This window comes from Hibiscus syriacus, unplaced genomic scaffold, assembly GCF_006381635.1.
Source record: "Hibiscus syriacus cultivar Baekdansim isolate YM2019G1 unplaced genomic scaffold, ASM638163v2 tig00110328_pilon, whole genome shotgun sequence".
Taxonomy (NCBI): domain Eukaryota; kingdom Viridiplantae; phylum Streptophyta; class Magnoliopsida; order Malvales; family Malvaceae; genus Hibiscus; species Hibiscus syriacus.
This window is the reverse complement of record NW_024062685.1, coordinates 369,285-383,844: the sequence shown is the minus strand read 5'-3', so window position 1 is coordinate 383,844 and position 14,560 is coordinate 369,285. Positions and strand designations below refer to the sequence as shown.

The window sequence follows — 14,560 nt, the reverse complement described above, 5'->3', positions numbered from 1 at the left end:
ATTAAAGTAAAGGTGCGGCCTCTGCACTGTGTATTTCTGACGCATGTCAAAATTAAAGTAAAGGTGCGACCCCTGCATCACACTATACCCTTAAGTGGCATATGGCGCGCCCCAGGGGCCGTGTCTTTGCCAGCGTGTGTTCATGTCAACGTAAGGCACGCTTCATGGGCGTGCCTTCCTGCAAATGATGTTAGATTAAAAATAAAATTTAAACGGTATCTAACAGAAAAATTATGCTTTTAAGGGTGATTTTTCGAGAAATACGCCTCAATTGTATATAGCTAGAATCTAATTCTTTAGAATTAGTGCTTTGGAACCTTAGTTCGCGGGTCCCATTCTCCGAAGTTTAAGCTTCTTCTTACATATAACTGAAGTATAACCTAGTCAACCCACCACATTCGCAAATCGCATACACTTTTGCCTGAACTGAGAGAAAACAATGGCGGAACAACTCACCGAGGAGCACATCGCTGAGTTCAAGGAAGCTTTTAGCCTCTTCGACAAGGACGGTGATGGTATACATGCTCCGTTCTTTGTTCTTCCCCCCCCCCCTTACTTTTGCTTTGCTTCCATGGAAAAATTCACTAAAAAGTACAACATATTTGTCTAATTCTTAGATAGAAGAACTTTAGCATTCTTGGGTATGGACTGGAATCCTATCTGAGTTATTTCCCATCTTGTATTACTAGACTGCAGTCGTACGCCTGTGGGTATGCAAGATAATAATTCCGATCTATGCTTTCACGGCGCTGCCCGGCGAGCTAGGTTGGGTTGTGACAACCTGAGAGGAAGGTGGTTGTCACTGTCTGATCCGAAGGGATCGCCGCGCCCCCTGTTTGGATTGAATATGTGTAGTTAGCAACCCATATGCTTGGTTGACTTTTGAGAACTCACTGTGTCTTCGGCCTAGTGTGGTTTACGTTTGAAATTAAAGCTTTCTGGACAACTCATGATGTGTAGGTTGCATCACTACAAAAGAGCTCGGAACGGTGATGAGATCTCTCGGACAAAATCCGACTGAAGCTGAACTGAAGGATATGATCAACGAGGTTGATGCTGATCAAAATGGCACTATTGACTTCCCCGAGTTCTTAAATTTGATGGCAAAGAAAATGAAGGTGACTGAAACCCTGCATTTCATTGTGCTTATTCCATGGAACACACATTCCAACCAAGTGTTTCATTTGCAATTGCGATCGCAATCCTGATGACTTAAACATTTCATTGGTTTTCATTTCATTTCAAACTCTGATTCTGTGCATTTTCAATTCTCTATGTTTTCATTTCACTGGTAGGCTGTTGTTTATCGGATCGAACAGGCTAACATTGTGTATTTTCACTTCCAGATGCATATACTCCGTAAACCAAAAAACATTGACTTGCAATTGTTTATTTGTCATTCCTTCTGTGTGGTAATCTCTTCTTTTGCTGCAGTAGTGGCAGCTAGCCTCTGCTCTTTCGGTTGTGTATTTGCGTTGCATCATTTCTTGAGGTGAATTCCTCGAACACGAGTCTCGTATGGTTTGCATTCCTATCATAGAAGTCTAATGTGATTATTTGCCGTATAGCATTTCCTTCTGCAGCCATAATTGGATCTGGTATTGCTTGAATATTGCTCTTACCATGGCTTCTCTGCATTTGAATGGACTTGTTTCATGGATTCCAGCATTAATTTGTCAAACCGAATGCACACCTCTATTAAGGAGTTGAGGCATCACCAGATTCATTGCATTAACTTGTCATCACAAAATTTTCTGCCAAATACTGTACTATTGTAATCATACTCTTGTTGTATCAATTATACTTGATGATTTTTGCTTCTCTTGAATTGTCTTGTGAAGGATACTGATTCCGAGGAGGAACTTAGGGAAGCTTTCAAGGTTTTCGATAAGGATCAGAATGGCTTTATTTCTGCAGCTGAGGTAAAAGAGCATGAGTACTCCTCATCTCTTCACTCCTCTCAAGAACCATTGTAAAAGATTTAGATATAAATGTTATAACTATAGAGAAAGCGCTTCTTTCATGGTGATAAGGGTTGGCTCTTTTCACTTTGCAGCTCCGGCATGTGATGGCGAATCTGGGGGAAAAGTTGACGGACGAGGAAGTGGATGAAATGATTCGAGAAGCGGATACAGATGGTGACGGGCAGGTTAACTATGAGGAGTTTGTAAGGATGATGCTAGCAAAGTGATGGCAGTTGCCTTGTTGTGGAGTCGGGGGGAGAAACGTCCCGACCGCATAAACTCGTTGTTGCTTTGTTGAGACTTGATATAGCTTCTTTACATTCTGCTTGAGCAATATGATGATGCACTGTTTCCTATTTCTGAACTTATTTACGTGATTTCCATTCAACAAGTTCCTTCTTTAAACTCACTCTTTTTCCGCCCATTTCGTATGCGTCCGGTTATCGATAATTTCCTGAATGATTTTATCGGATTTTTTTTTCATCTAGGATGGTTATTGTTACGATTTTTCCTAAATATATAAAAGATAATTACAATATTATTTTGGGTCGAGTTAGATATTTCACACCTTAACTCGAAGCTGATCTCTTCCCTTCAAAAAAACTAGATTTGACAGAAACCTGGACATGTAGAAAAATTACACGTTTGGATTCGAATAAGAACATACTCAAGTACTTAATCGGTTCAGAGTTGTGTTGTGACGGGATTTCAGACAAAATTCCGCGTAGAGAATTTTAGTGATGATTGCAGTGCCAAAAACAAAGTGTGTTTGAGGTCCTGCAATGCCAAAACATTAGAAAATTTTAGTCATGATTAATTTCATGTTAGGTCCTCATCCTTTTGCCAAGAATGCAAACTTCCAAATGCTACACAATAAAGCACACATCATCGCATTGGGCAGGGGTTATCAGGCCTGTAAACGAACCAAACGCACACGAACGGAGATATGTTTATGTTCGTTCATTTAATAAATAAACGAACTTAAACAAACACAAACATAAACGAACAAAATTTTTTTTGTTCATGTTCGTTTATTAAGGAATATAACTTGTTCATGTTCGTTCATTTAATAAATAAACGAACATAAACAAACACGAACATAAACGAACACGAACATAAATGAACACGAACATAAACGAACATAAACATTAGAGACCCTACCTTCCATTGCTCTTTCATGAAAAATAGTCGACAATGCAAATCAACCAAATCTACAGTGATAAATAGCGTAAGAGCTGATTAACATTGATGAAATGTTTGAATATATCAAATATTTCGATTGATCTTTTAAAGATATTAAATGATTTACACGACTTTAATTTAACGCTATAACATTTATCTTTGTGATCTATGATTACATATGAACAATCATTTTCCACTACGTTATTCTAATAAATTCGCCGACTAAAAGTTTTGTGACATCAATGTCAGACTTTAGTGAGGTTTGTTAATAATGGTCCTTTCCGTTGGCAGAGTAGAAAATTTAACAGCATGAAGATTTCGAACGGTACAAATTGGACTACAAGGCAATAACATAGATCCGAAATCCCTTCGATGTTACATATCGTAACTGATATTATTGTTAAACCACCATTCAAAATTTTAACGTACCTAAAGTCTACTCCACAACTAAAGGTCAAGAACTATGAAAACAAAAGTTCATTGTCAAAGTGTATTTTCTACTTATTAATGTGTTCTTCCTGGAAAACTCATTACTTCCGCTATCACACTCTTTTTCAGAAATTGCATAGAAACCTTTGTTTTGTTTCTTGCAAATTCTATATATTTTTCTCTTTACTGATGCTTATATACTTCCGATTGTTACCTTTATCTTCCCATCTATTTCTAGAAAGAAGTATAATGTTTTCTTGAGTTTTAGATGTGAAGATACCCGCAATAACTTTACATATCAACTATTAAGCCAAATAAAACAGAGAAAGAGATGAAAACAGACATGTCAAACTTCAGATTGCACTATAATATAACTTGTTTTGAAGCTTTCAGCGATCATCTCCACTCTCCAGTGAACACTAGGGTTTGGGAAAAAAAGGAGGAAAATGAATATATGTGCGAGGTGCCTCACGGGTTAACATATTCGATTTAATCTCCAAATAAAATTGGGTTGATTATGGAGTTGGTCATCAGAATATCATATTAATTAATATTTTTAAGATACTTACAAATTGGTCACCAAAATTGATTTAAGAAGATTGGGTTAAACATAAATGAATGAACATAAACATACATAACCGAACGAACATAAACGAACATAACCGAACGAACATAAACGAACATAACTGAACGTTCACGAACGTAAATGAACGAACAAGACCTATGTTCATGTTCGTTCATTTAATTAAACGTACACAAAATCTTGTTCATTTTTGTTCATTTAATAAATAAACGCACATAAACGAACTTCCAGCCGCACGGTTCATGAACGGTTCGCTGAACGTTCAGTTCATTTACAGGCCTAGGGTTATGTACTTTAATTCATTGAGAAAGAAATATTTCCTAATCTAAGAACATTAAAAAATGCAACATCTGTAACGGGGGAGGGAGATAAGTCCCCATCAATCAGTTTCTCCTTCTTGCATTTTGATAATTTAGTTTTATTTATGGGTAAAATACAATTCAGGTCACTCAATTATTAGTCTGATTATAAATAGATTACTTTTAAAATTTATAATTTAATCTCTCAATTAAATATTATTATAAAAAAGTCACTGACAATCAAATATTAGAAGGAATAATGATGAGGTCTGACATAATAATAATTTTAATAATTAAAATTTATACATTCTATCGATTTGAAACAATTTAGTTTTTGTCCTTTTAAATTACTTGTTCTTCTCCCACAAATGTTATATTACTTTCATATTATACTAATAATGTTTTGATGTTTTAATTGTAGAATGTAGTTATCTAACTACTGCTTTGATAGGATGGACTCGTTCGGTTTGATAATATCACAAGATGGATTGAACTGATGGAATTTTTAAGAATGGAAGGTTAAATGTATTTAATTTTTTATTAAGTTCTTTTTTTAAAAATTTGGTGGCTTGTTTGTGAATAAATTATGAATCGAATGACATGAGAATGTATTTTAGCCTTTGTTTGGTTCATTATGAATGGTTACGTAAACTGAAGGCTACAATGTGACAGTAATTGCACATTGGTTACTTTTATAAAGGCGAGGGGTGTTTGATCTTTTAGGTTTGATGCATTGACTTTTTGGACTATCCCACCCAAACTTCCCTTTTTGGATTTAAAGACAAGTCTCCCCACTCACATGCCTTGTTCCTTCACCCATCACCATTCGACTTTGGGCAATTTCTAAAGTTGTTTTTGGATCAAAGATTCCCCCCCCCCCACCACTCCTTCATCATTAGGTTAGGGTTCCCTGCCGAAAGCTTCTTACCATCTACTCCATTCTCATGCTTTCTTTTATCATGTATATAACTTTGGTTTAATTATGAACTTGGTATACAACTGATAGTTATCATTATCATGATCCGTATAATATAAACAACAAGAGGTTATTAACCAACGCAACCACCCCCAAAGAAGCTCGATACCGAAAACCATGGGCCTCTTAGATCCTTCCTAGCAAAGCATTATTTGTCCTTAATGGAAAGGCTCTTTCCCTCTCACATAACAACTCCCTTTATCTTCAAGATTCTTTCCATGGTGTGAGGCATGTTGTGTTCACCACTAAAACCCCCTTTCTTTTTGGCCACTTTTTGATTGTTCTTCTTCCCTAGGAGGGACGAAGATTACGTGCTTCGGTTCCCTCGAAAACCCGATGGCGAGTGAGACGTCCCGTTGGCTCAAAGACAACGGCACAGATGAAGATATCGCACACTTTTTAGGTGCTAGTGTTTGGGTGGGAGATTGATATATGAATCCACCACCGTATTAAGACGATAGAGGGAGGCAGGCAGCACATGCATGGAGAGTGAAAAGGGTCCTATACCCAGAATAGAGTACAACCCAAAAAGATAAAGCAAAAGAAACCATAATATATCTTACTTTCCCATCCATCCATTATTTCTATTTATATAACTTCATTTAGATTTAAACCATAATCCTAGATATAGGCATGGTTCCAACTTATTATGAAAATATCAAATTTTTGAACGCATCCATAAACACCTCCGCCGAAATCCTCAAAACTTGTAAAATCTGTTATAACATCGTTTAACCTGAATAAGTAATAACGATGCACATAAATAATTTATTAACAAGAAGAATGACAATGGAAAAGGCATAAGGCTGCCCAACTCTGTGCAGTAATTAAGGTTATTAAATAGAGGAAAGAGGGGATGGTGAGATTTGGATTCGTAAACACATGCGGCATTGCAGATGAATGTGGTTCCTAATCATATTGTCCATCCAAATTCCATTGCTCCTAATCTTTTTCTCCATATTAAACAATTATATTACTACTTACTTAACATATAAGCTACGGGTCGTACTTCTTTCTAGGCCAGCAGCACGTCACATTTCAAGTTTATCTATATTATTTTAAATATTTCTCATATATATTACTAATATTGACCGGAATCACTGAAATGGGTATATATATATCAATTGGTACAATCAATTAATTTATACCCTTTCTTTTTATTCGGTATACTATTTTCTTTTTAAAAAAAGCTGGTTCAGATTAAATTAATTACACGTCAGAGAAGTTTGGTCACAAGGGATATATATATATATATATCGTACAATAATGCTATGCAGTTATTCGATGTACAATTTCATTGCATTCATATAAAAAAAACAACTTAAAATTGTTACATATTTACTAACATCAATAGCAATTTATAGTGTTGTAAGTTGGCCATCTTACCCGACTTTTCTTATGCTATAAAGATGGTTTGTTAGTATATTGAATTATAATTAAATCTTGTATCTTAAAAATATGAATCAAGTTATTTCAGTGATTAAATTGATAGTTGTTATCCTTAAAGGTCTCATATTTGAGTATATTGCATGTTAGGGGAGTTTGAATTTTCGTTGTCAAATAAATTAGGATTCTTTCGAACATATACTACATTATATTCACGTTTAGATTAAAAAAAAGTCTTATCTTAAAATTATTGGATTTGGACCTTATCTCATTAATGTGTGAAATAAAAGCTTAAGTAGTCTTAAATAGTAGTTCAGGAAAAGTATTAGCAAACCCATATTTGTTGCATGCAAATTAACAATTTTGGATGAATTAGAAGAGGCTTGTTTCTTTCTTTCTCTCTCTGCAATGTGGGATCAAGTTTGAAGCATTTTGATTGGCTGAGGAAACAGGCTATTATTAGGGAGAGGACACTCTACAGTCGACACCGTCACTATACAATACACAAATACCTGATGAACATGAGAGCTGGAAATTTAACAGAGGAAAAAAAAAAGCTGATACCAAAGCACCCCCCAAAAAAGCTGAATGTTTAAAGCAAGCGTAAAAAGGAAAGCTGACGACCATCAAACACCAAAGAAATCTAACCAAAAAGTCCTTTCCTTTCCTTTCATTTCCCTTCCCTTCCTCTCATCTTCTCTCCTCTTTCGTTTTATATTAAACAAGGGAAGGTTTTCATTTGCTGCAAAGTTTATCCATGTTGCCCAATATCTCTTGTCCTTCACTTCCTTCTTCGGAGCCATTTGCTTTCTTTGAGAATGCTAATCATAACAACAAGAGAAAAAGAAGACCTGCAGGAACACCAGGTACGTACATATTATCTCCTTTTCTCTCTATCTATATGTATATAATAAGATTTTCCGTTGTAGTTTGATTGTTTGAATATATTATATTGGGGTGGTGAATGGTGATGTTTAGATCCAGATGCAGAAGTGGTTTCTCTTTCGCCAAAGACACTACTGGAATCGGATCGTTATGTTGCGAGATCTGCAACCAAGGGTTCCAGAGGGACCAAAACCTACAGATGCACCGGCGGCGACACAAGGTTCCCTGGAAATTGCTGAAGAGAGAGACTCCGGTGGTGAGAAAAAGGGTGTTCGTTTGCCCCGAGCCTAGTTGCTTGCACCATGATCCTTGTCATGCTCTAGGCGATCTGGTTGGGATCAAGAAGCACTTCAGGAGAAAACACAGTAATCACAAGCAATGGGTGTGCCAGAAATGCTCCAAGGGATATGCGGTTCAATCTGATTATAAGGCCCATCTTAAAACATGCGGGACCCGTGGTCATTCTTGCGACTGCGGTAGAGTTTTCTCAAGGTTTGTTCCATTTCCATTGTTTTTTTTTACTGATAGCTGTTTATATACAATTGAGCGCATCTCCCGATGATCAGTTTCCCGTTGGTCATCCTACTGTTCATTTCAAATTCTTACTGATATTAATTGTTTAAACAAGTTCGACTTCACATATACCTATAAAATATACCTATACTATAAGATATATGTGAAAGATTGATTTCTTATTTCTTATTACTAATTGGTTAACGTTGCCTTTATGGCTTTATCTTTTCAGAGTTGAGAGCTTCATAGAACATCAAGATGCTTGCAATATCCAGTCCGGATCGCAAGAAGTACAGCCGGTTTGTTTGTCTCGAACCGCTTCAAGCCCCAGTCCATCTAGTGAGATCATGTTCTTCAACCCTACGATACATAATAATTCCTCTAAAAATGTCCACTACCACAATTTGGACCTTCAACTCTTAACCACATCAAGGGAGCCCTCTGTGCCCCATTCATCTACAGATGATAAACATTCCACCCAGTTACAGCTCTCGATTGGCTCCTCCGATATCGGAGAGAAAAACGGGCCGACCGTAACTTGTGCAAACAAGAACATCGATGCTGAAGAGCAGTTAAAGTTGGCGGTGGCGGATAAAGCTTACGCCACAGAGGCGAGACGGCAAGCGAAAAGGCTGGTCGAATTAGCGGAGCAAGAGTTTGCCAAGGCGAAGAGACTCAGGCAGCAAGCACAAGCAGAATTAGAGAAGGCTCAAGCTTTGAGAGATCATGCGACGAAGCAAATCAACAACAGCATTCTTCAAATCACCTGCCATGCCTGCAAGCATCAACTTCAAGAAACAAGTACAACACCCGATGAGAACTCTCTTGTTGTGAGTTACATTTCATCAGCTATTACAGGAACCGGTTGAAACAATTCGATCAAATCTTACTAACACGTAAAACAATGGTTGTTTTGAGGTTCTACTGATGCTATAGCAAAAAGGGTTGTTTTATGATCTAAAGTTGATCAGTGAATTGTTTGTATCCTGCATTTTGTGTTATGTGATTTGTTCATTGATTTGGTTAAATGAAAAGCTTGGAGTTATGTGGATTATGTTAGGCAAGTATTTCAGGGCAACAAGTTAGACCATTTTTCTTTATCCGATTCAAGCATAATTTATTTTGATTATAACCAGTAAGTCCCTCGGAGTTCTATCTTGACTAGTCCTAGAGCTCAGCTCTCCACAATATTTAGATCTAATTGAAGAAATTAAGCCTTGCCCCCTTTTCTGTTCAATTGCTTTATATGTCCCTCTTAGTATGGAAATTAAGCAAATTAATCCCTAAGCTACTTTTTTTTAAATACCTTAAGTCCCTGTCGATCTTAAAATTAAACAAACTAGATCATAACTTTTCATTTTAGGATTTTAAACGGATGATATAATAGATAAATTTTGATTATTATTTTGTTACTATGTATATCGATGTCTTGAAGTTTCATTAATCATGACTGTGACTGTATCCAAGATTAAGTAGACTCTAAACAGGCATGATCCTGGTTAGGTTTGCCACTCATACTATTTACATTGAATAAAAGATCAGAGAGACGGATGAAAACGAAGTTTCCTTGTCATCAGCAGAATACTCAGCTTTTGGTTTGGGTTATTTTGGCTTATCTGCTTGGACTCATTGGATTGTAAGACCATCAATGGGGTGGCATTAAAGAATGGTACTGAGAAGAACTGAAAGCAGGCACCAATTACTCGTATATTGCCCACAGAAACATTGATAAATATCAGTACAAATCAGAGCTCGAGAGAGAGAAAGAGAGGAAGAATGTGATGGTTCCTTTTCAAAGTGATATGTTCGAAAAAACTCCATGTTTTTCAGTGCCATAGTTTTAATGACAGACGAGAATCGTCGCTTTCAACTTCTCCAACCAAACTCCATTTATCACTCAGCCGCTCACTTTCGTATGTGCATCAGAGTGAGTCCCATACGGCATTAAGAAGAAGGAGAAGAAGAAGGAGAAGCAAATAATGCAATTTTCTCTTCCTTTACAGAGGGCACCATTTATTCATAACTTTTCGGCTCAGTCATGTTTTTGCTGTTATCTTTTTCACCATTTCAACCAAAACAAAAAGGCTGGGATTGTCTCAGGAAAGGCGGGTTAATATACGGCTAATATACAGCATTACCGGATACATTAAAATGTATTTAATAATTCGGTTTAGCGGTACCTATTATGTTGACAATAATAATGTTTTAGGTAGAAAATATGAAAACTATTAAAAAATTTGATAACCGGTAAACTTTGGTTATCGGTAAGTATCTATCATTTTATAAAGTGTCCATAGTTTAACATATCAAGTAAATTTTACCGATTTTGTCATAATGAATCTGGTTTGTCATATTTTACCTGTTATATTGTAAATTATCTATCCTTTTATAAAAGTGTCCATACTTATTTCACTGTGAAAATATATTTATTATTTAGTTAATATTGTTAAATTTAAATCTAAATAATATTTTATAAAATATCAAAACAATCAAATAATTTTTGTGTAAATGAAATTATTAAATTAATATTGTAGGTGGAAAACATGAAACACTATAAAAAATTGAAACATAAATTACATAACTTTCAAAAAAGTATATCATTTTTATAAAAGTGTCCATACTATTTCACTGTTGAAACTATTATTATTATATTTGGTTAATATTGTTAATTTAAATGCTAAAAATATTTTATAAATATCAAAACAATCAAATAAAATTTTGTGTAAATTAAATTTAAATTATATGTAGGTGGAAAACATGAAACACTATTAAATAATGAAACATAAATTACAACTTTAAAAGCAGTTTTAAATCCTAAAAAGTGTCGATACTTTTAAAAAATATATCGATCCAAAACGAATACCATGTAAAATATGATAAACCGGTAACAAATGAAAACCGGTAAATTAAAAGTGTCGATACGTTTATAAGGATCGACACTTGTGAATTTAAAGAGAAGCGTATAGCGCCTTAATGTGTCGATACTTAAAAAATATCGATCCACACGAATAACAGGTAAAATATGATAAAAACGGTATCAAAAATAAAAACGGTAAATGATACCGGATATATTGAAGTGTCGATACTTTCGTAAGTAGTGTAATAAATTATCGACACTTTCAAGAATAGGTAATTATCCTTCGAAAGTATCGACACCTGACATAAAAGTATCGACACTTTTGTATTTGTATCGATTAAATATAAATAACATATCCGATCAAAATATAAAGGCCATAGCTAAATATCTCTGAAAAAAGATAGAACACGAGTTTTTGAAATCGAAGAGTAATTGTTGCTGCATTTCAGAAGGCTTTTCTAAAGCGAAGTTTGTTGTTTGTTGCTGCAGTCGAATCGAAAAGTATGTTGTCGAACCCTAATTTTTTTTATTACAGTAATCGCGATAGGGTTTTTTATGTGTGTTTGGGGTTTGGAGTAAGGAAGCATTTGGGACCGATTGCAGGTAGAAATAGATATCAGAAAAATATAAATGTCGATACTTTTATTAATATATAGGTAGAAAATGATATTATAGGTGTATAAATGTGCGACACATTTGGTGTGGCCATTCAAATCTTTTGAAGAAAACCGTTTTACCACAAGAGTAGTTATCTATATTTGTATTGAAAGTGTAGTAACAAAATAATTTGATTTGCGTAAACTGATATGAAGGAAAAATGGAGTCAATGGGTTGGAAATTGTTGGGGAGAGTACTTGAAATTGAGCGAGACTCGAAAGCAACCAAAGGGTGGATATATGTACTTCTAGTAAGTATCAATGTCTTTTTGTTATTATTGTTGAAATGGTAATTGGATTAAAGTATCGATAAACTTTAAATTGATTACAAATTTTAAATGTTAACAGTATGGCGAATGCAAAAGGATGAAGGGAGATGGCACACAGAGCGGTTCGGTATGTAAAAGAATTGACATGAGTAGTATTAGTATTTAGGTTAATGTATTGATTAAGAAAGTATGTTAATATTAGGTGAAAAAGATGTGAGGTCCAAATGGAATTCAATGAGTGATGCTGAAAGGAACCTTACATCACACAGTCAAGGAATGATAGTAAAGAATACAAAGAACGGAGGAAAGCACATGAAAATAAGGTATTCATTAAACTTGTAATACGTTGATACAAATATATAGAACTATAACATTATATATTGTTAAAAAATGTAGGAAGTGTCGACAAGATGCAGCATTAAAAGGGTGAATTTATTATTAAACACCTTAAGGAGAAGGGTCAGTTGAATGTGCTGGGAGAAATAGGTTTTGGATCGTTGATCGGAGTAAGGATCGACCTATTCGGAGGGAATGTGTCGATCCTTGATGGCACAATTTGACGTCAGTCAATGTATGGCTAGTATGGTGATTATTCATTCCCTCTGGGGTTATCGACTGCTGCAGCCGTATGGGGGTACAAACAAAGGCAAAAGTGTTATAGAAGTCTGTAGGAGTAAGAACTGGAAAGCACTTGCCTCCAAAATGGTTTGAATCTAAGGTGACATATACTGAAGTTGAAGATGATATCAAAAGTGGATCTTACTTGGGGGATGAGCTGAAGGCCGAGTTCTATTGTACCTTGTCGTATATTTCTTTGTCCAACGGGTGATACGTCAACGAACAAGGATATATGAAGCTCTTTGCGATGAAGGCTTGAAGGGTGAATTCAATTGGGCTGAATATATCCATTCGAGATTGATTGAATCATTATCACCTTAAAAGGGCAGCCAGAGATACCTCAAAGGGTAGCAATCTTAGAGGTAAATGAGTTGAATCACTTTTTTGTGTTTTTATATAAAATATAAATTTTATTATAATGCAGGTTGCACTGTTCGATTTTGGGGGCTGGAGGCAGTGCCGGCTTATGAAAGAACGGAGTGGCACGCATCCGTGCATGGGGGAAGGAAGAGGTGGTTAGAGTGATGGTGAAGTTGAAGTTGGATAGAGGGAAGAAGCAAGAAATTGTAATAAATATAATTAAATAATATTAAGAATATATCAATGTTAATATTGTAATTTAATTTTTGAAGGTTATTGGCAAGGATGTAGAGGAGCAGTGGAGGCAGAGGAGAAGAAAGGAGGGATGTTGTATTGGGGGATGAAGGTGAGTGGGACGACGTGAAGCAAAACAGAGTAACTTCGACATTTTGATGTCTGAATTGGCTGATATCAAAAATTCCAATTTGAATCATGCAAAGACAATCAAGGTCGAAGAGAAACTTGATCAAGTCGTAGAGAAACTCGAGGCATAAGGGGTAGTGGAAGGAAAAATAGATGGAGTGGTGAAAGAAGTAGAGGTGTTGAGGGTGAGTGGTGAAAGAAGTTTCGTGTTAAGGGGTGATATTAGATGGTGACGGGAGAAAAATTTGAGGGAGTGGTGAAGGAGGTTGTGATTTGGAGTGAACTTACGGGGGTGAAGGGGTGGTTGATAAATGCTCGGATGAAGGAGCTCAATGAAGGGTGAAATAAAAGATATGAAGAGCTATGTAGAAAAAAAGTACGATGAAATGAAAAAATATGAGAAGAAAAGAGGGAGAGGAAGAAGAAGAGAGGAAGAAATGAGGAAGGAAGTCGATGTCATTTATACACCGGAGAGTGTTATAGCAGCAGTTTTGGATTCGGAATGTCCTGCACCCCAGAAGAAGCAGAAGGTAAGTTTAATAAAGAATACTTAATTTGATTTTTATTATGTGTTGTGACAAAATTTGTATGCAAATTGAGGTTGAAAAGCGACATTCCAACCGGAATTGATGACATCGAAGCTGCATTGTGATTACTTATGGAATAGCGAGTTAGAATCGGGGTAAGTGAAATATTGTTTTGTTAGTGATTTAAATTTCATGACAAGATATATCCTAATGATTCATACAGATATTCTGTAATATCAATGGGAAATCAATTCGCTACTGTATACGACGTTGCAACGTTGAAGCCTACGGAATGGGTTGGCGGTGTGTAAGTAGAAAGTAGAAAATAAATAAAACTTATTGAATATGTTCTGATGTGTAATTAATTTTGTTAGGTATCGATTTGCTCGCCTGGACCATATGCTACGATTCTCAAAAGTCAGACCGGAGGATTGGCTACCTTCCATACCTTAGTGGTGAGTTAAATTATAATATTGTAAAGTAGGTTATAGACGGTTAAATTAATAATGTTTGTTGCGTAATTACAGCACAGGCGTTGGAAGCCAACAATAAAGAAAGTGTTGAGAATATTTCTACTTCTGGGGTGTCATTTTGGATAACTATGTGAAATTCACCGACTGTGAGAAGGTAAGACACCATACCATTGCAAATGATGTTTTAAAAAAAGTATGATCCTTTTTATAAAAAGTATGG

At 35.7% G+C, this 14,560-nt stretch overlaps 1 protein-coding gene and 1 pseudogene across 3 annotated transcripts; both read left to right on the top strand.

Moving 5' to 3' along the window:
• Positions 1–310: 310 nt before the first annotated feature.
• On the top strand, positions 311–13,793 carry LOC120118405 (calmodulin). 3 transcript variants are annotated; one of them, XM_039138436.1, is made up of 5 exons: positions 311–402; positions 434–515; positions 961–1,118; positions 1,842–1,922; positions 2,057–2,197. In XM_039138436.1, exons 2-5 carry the CDS (start codon positions 440–442, stop codon positions 2,189–2,191), a joined length of 450 nt encoding a protein of 149 aa, XP_038994367.1. In that variant the 5' UTR covers positions 311–402; positions 434–439; the 3' UTR covers positions 2,192–2,197. The 3 variants fall into 3 exon arrangements, with proteins under 3 accessions (XP_038994367.1, XP_038994369.1, XP_038994368.1); XM_039138438.1 differs by lacking the exon at positions 311–402 and adding an exon at positions 13,783–13,793 and having other exon boundaries at positions 440–515; positions 2,057–2,212; XM_039138437.1 differs by lacking the exon at positions 311–402 and having other exon boundaries at positions 440–515; positions 2,057–2,332.
• LOC120118403 lies at positions 7,155–9,255 on the top strand (annotated as a pseudogene).
• Positions 13,794–14,560: the final 767 nt, after the last annotated feature.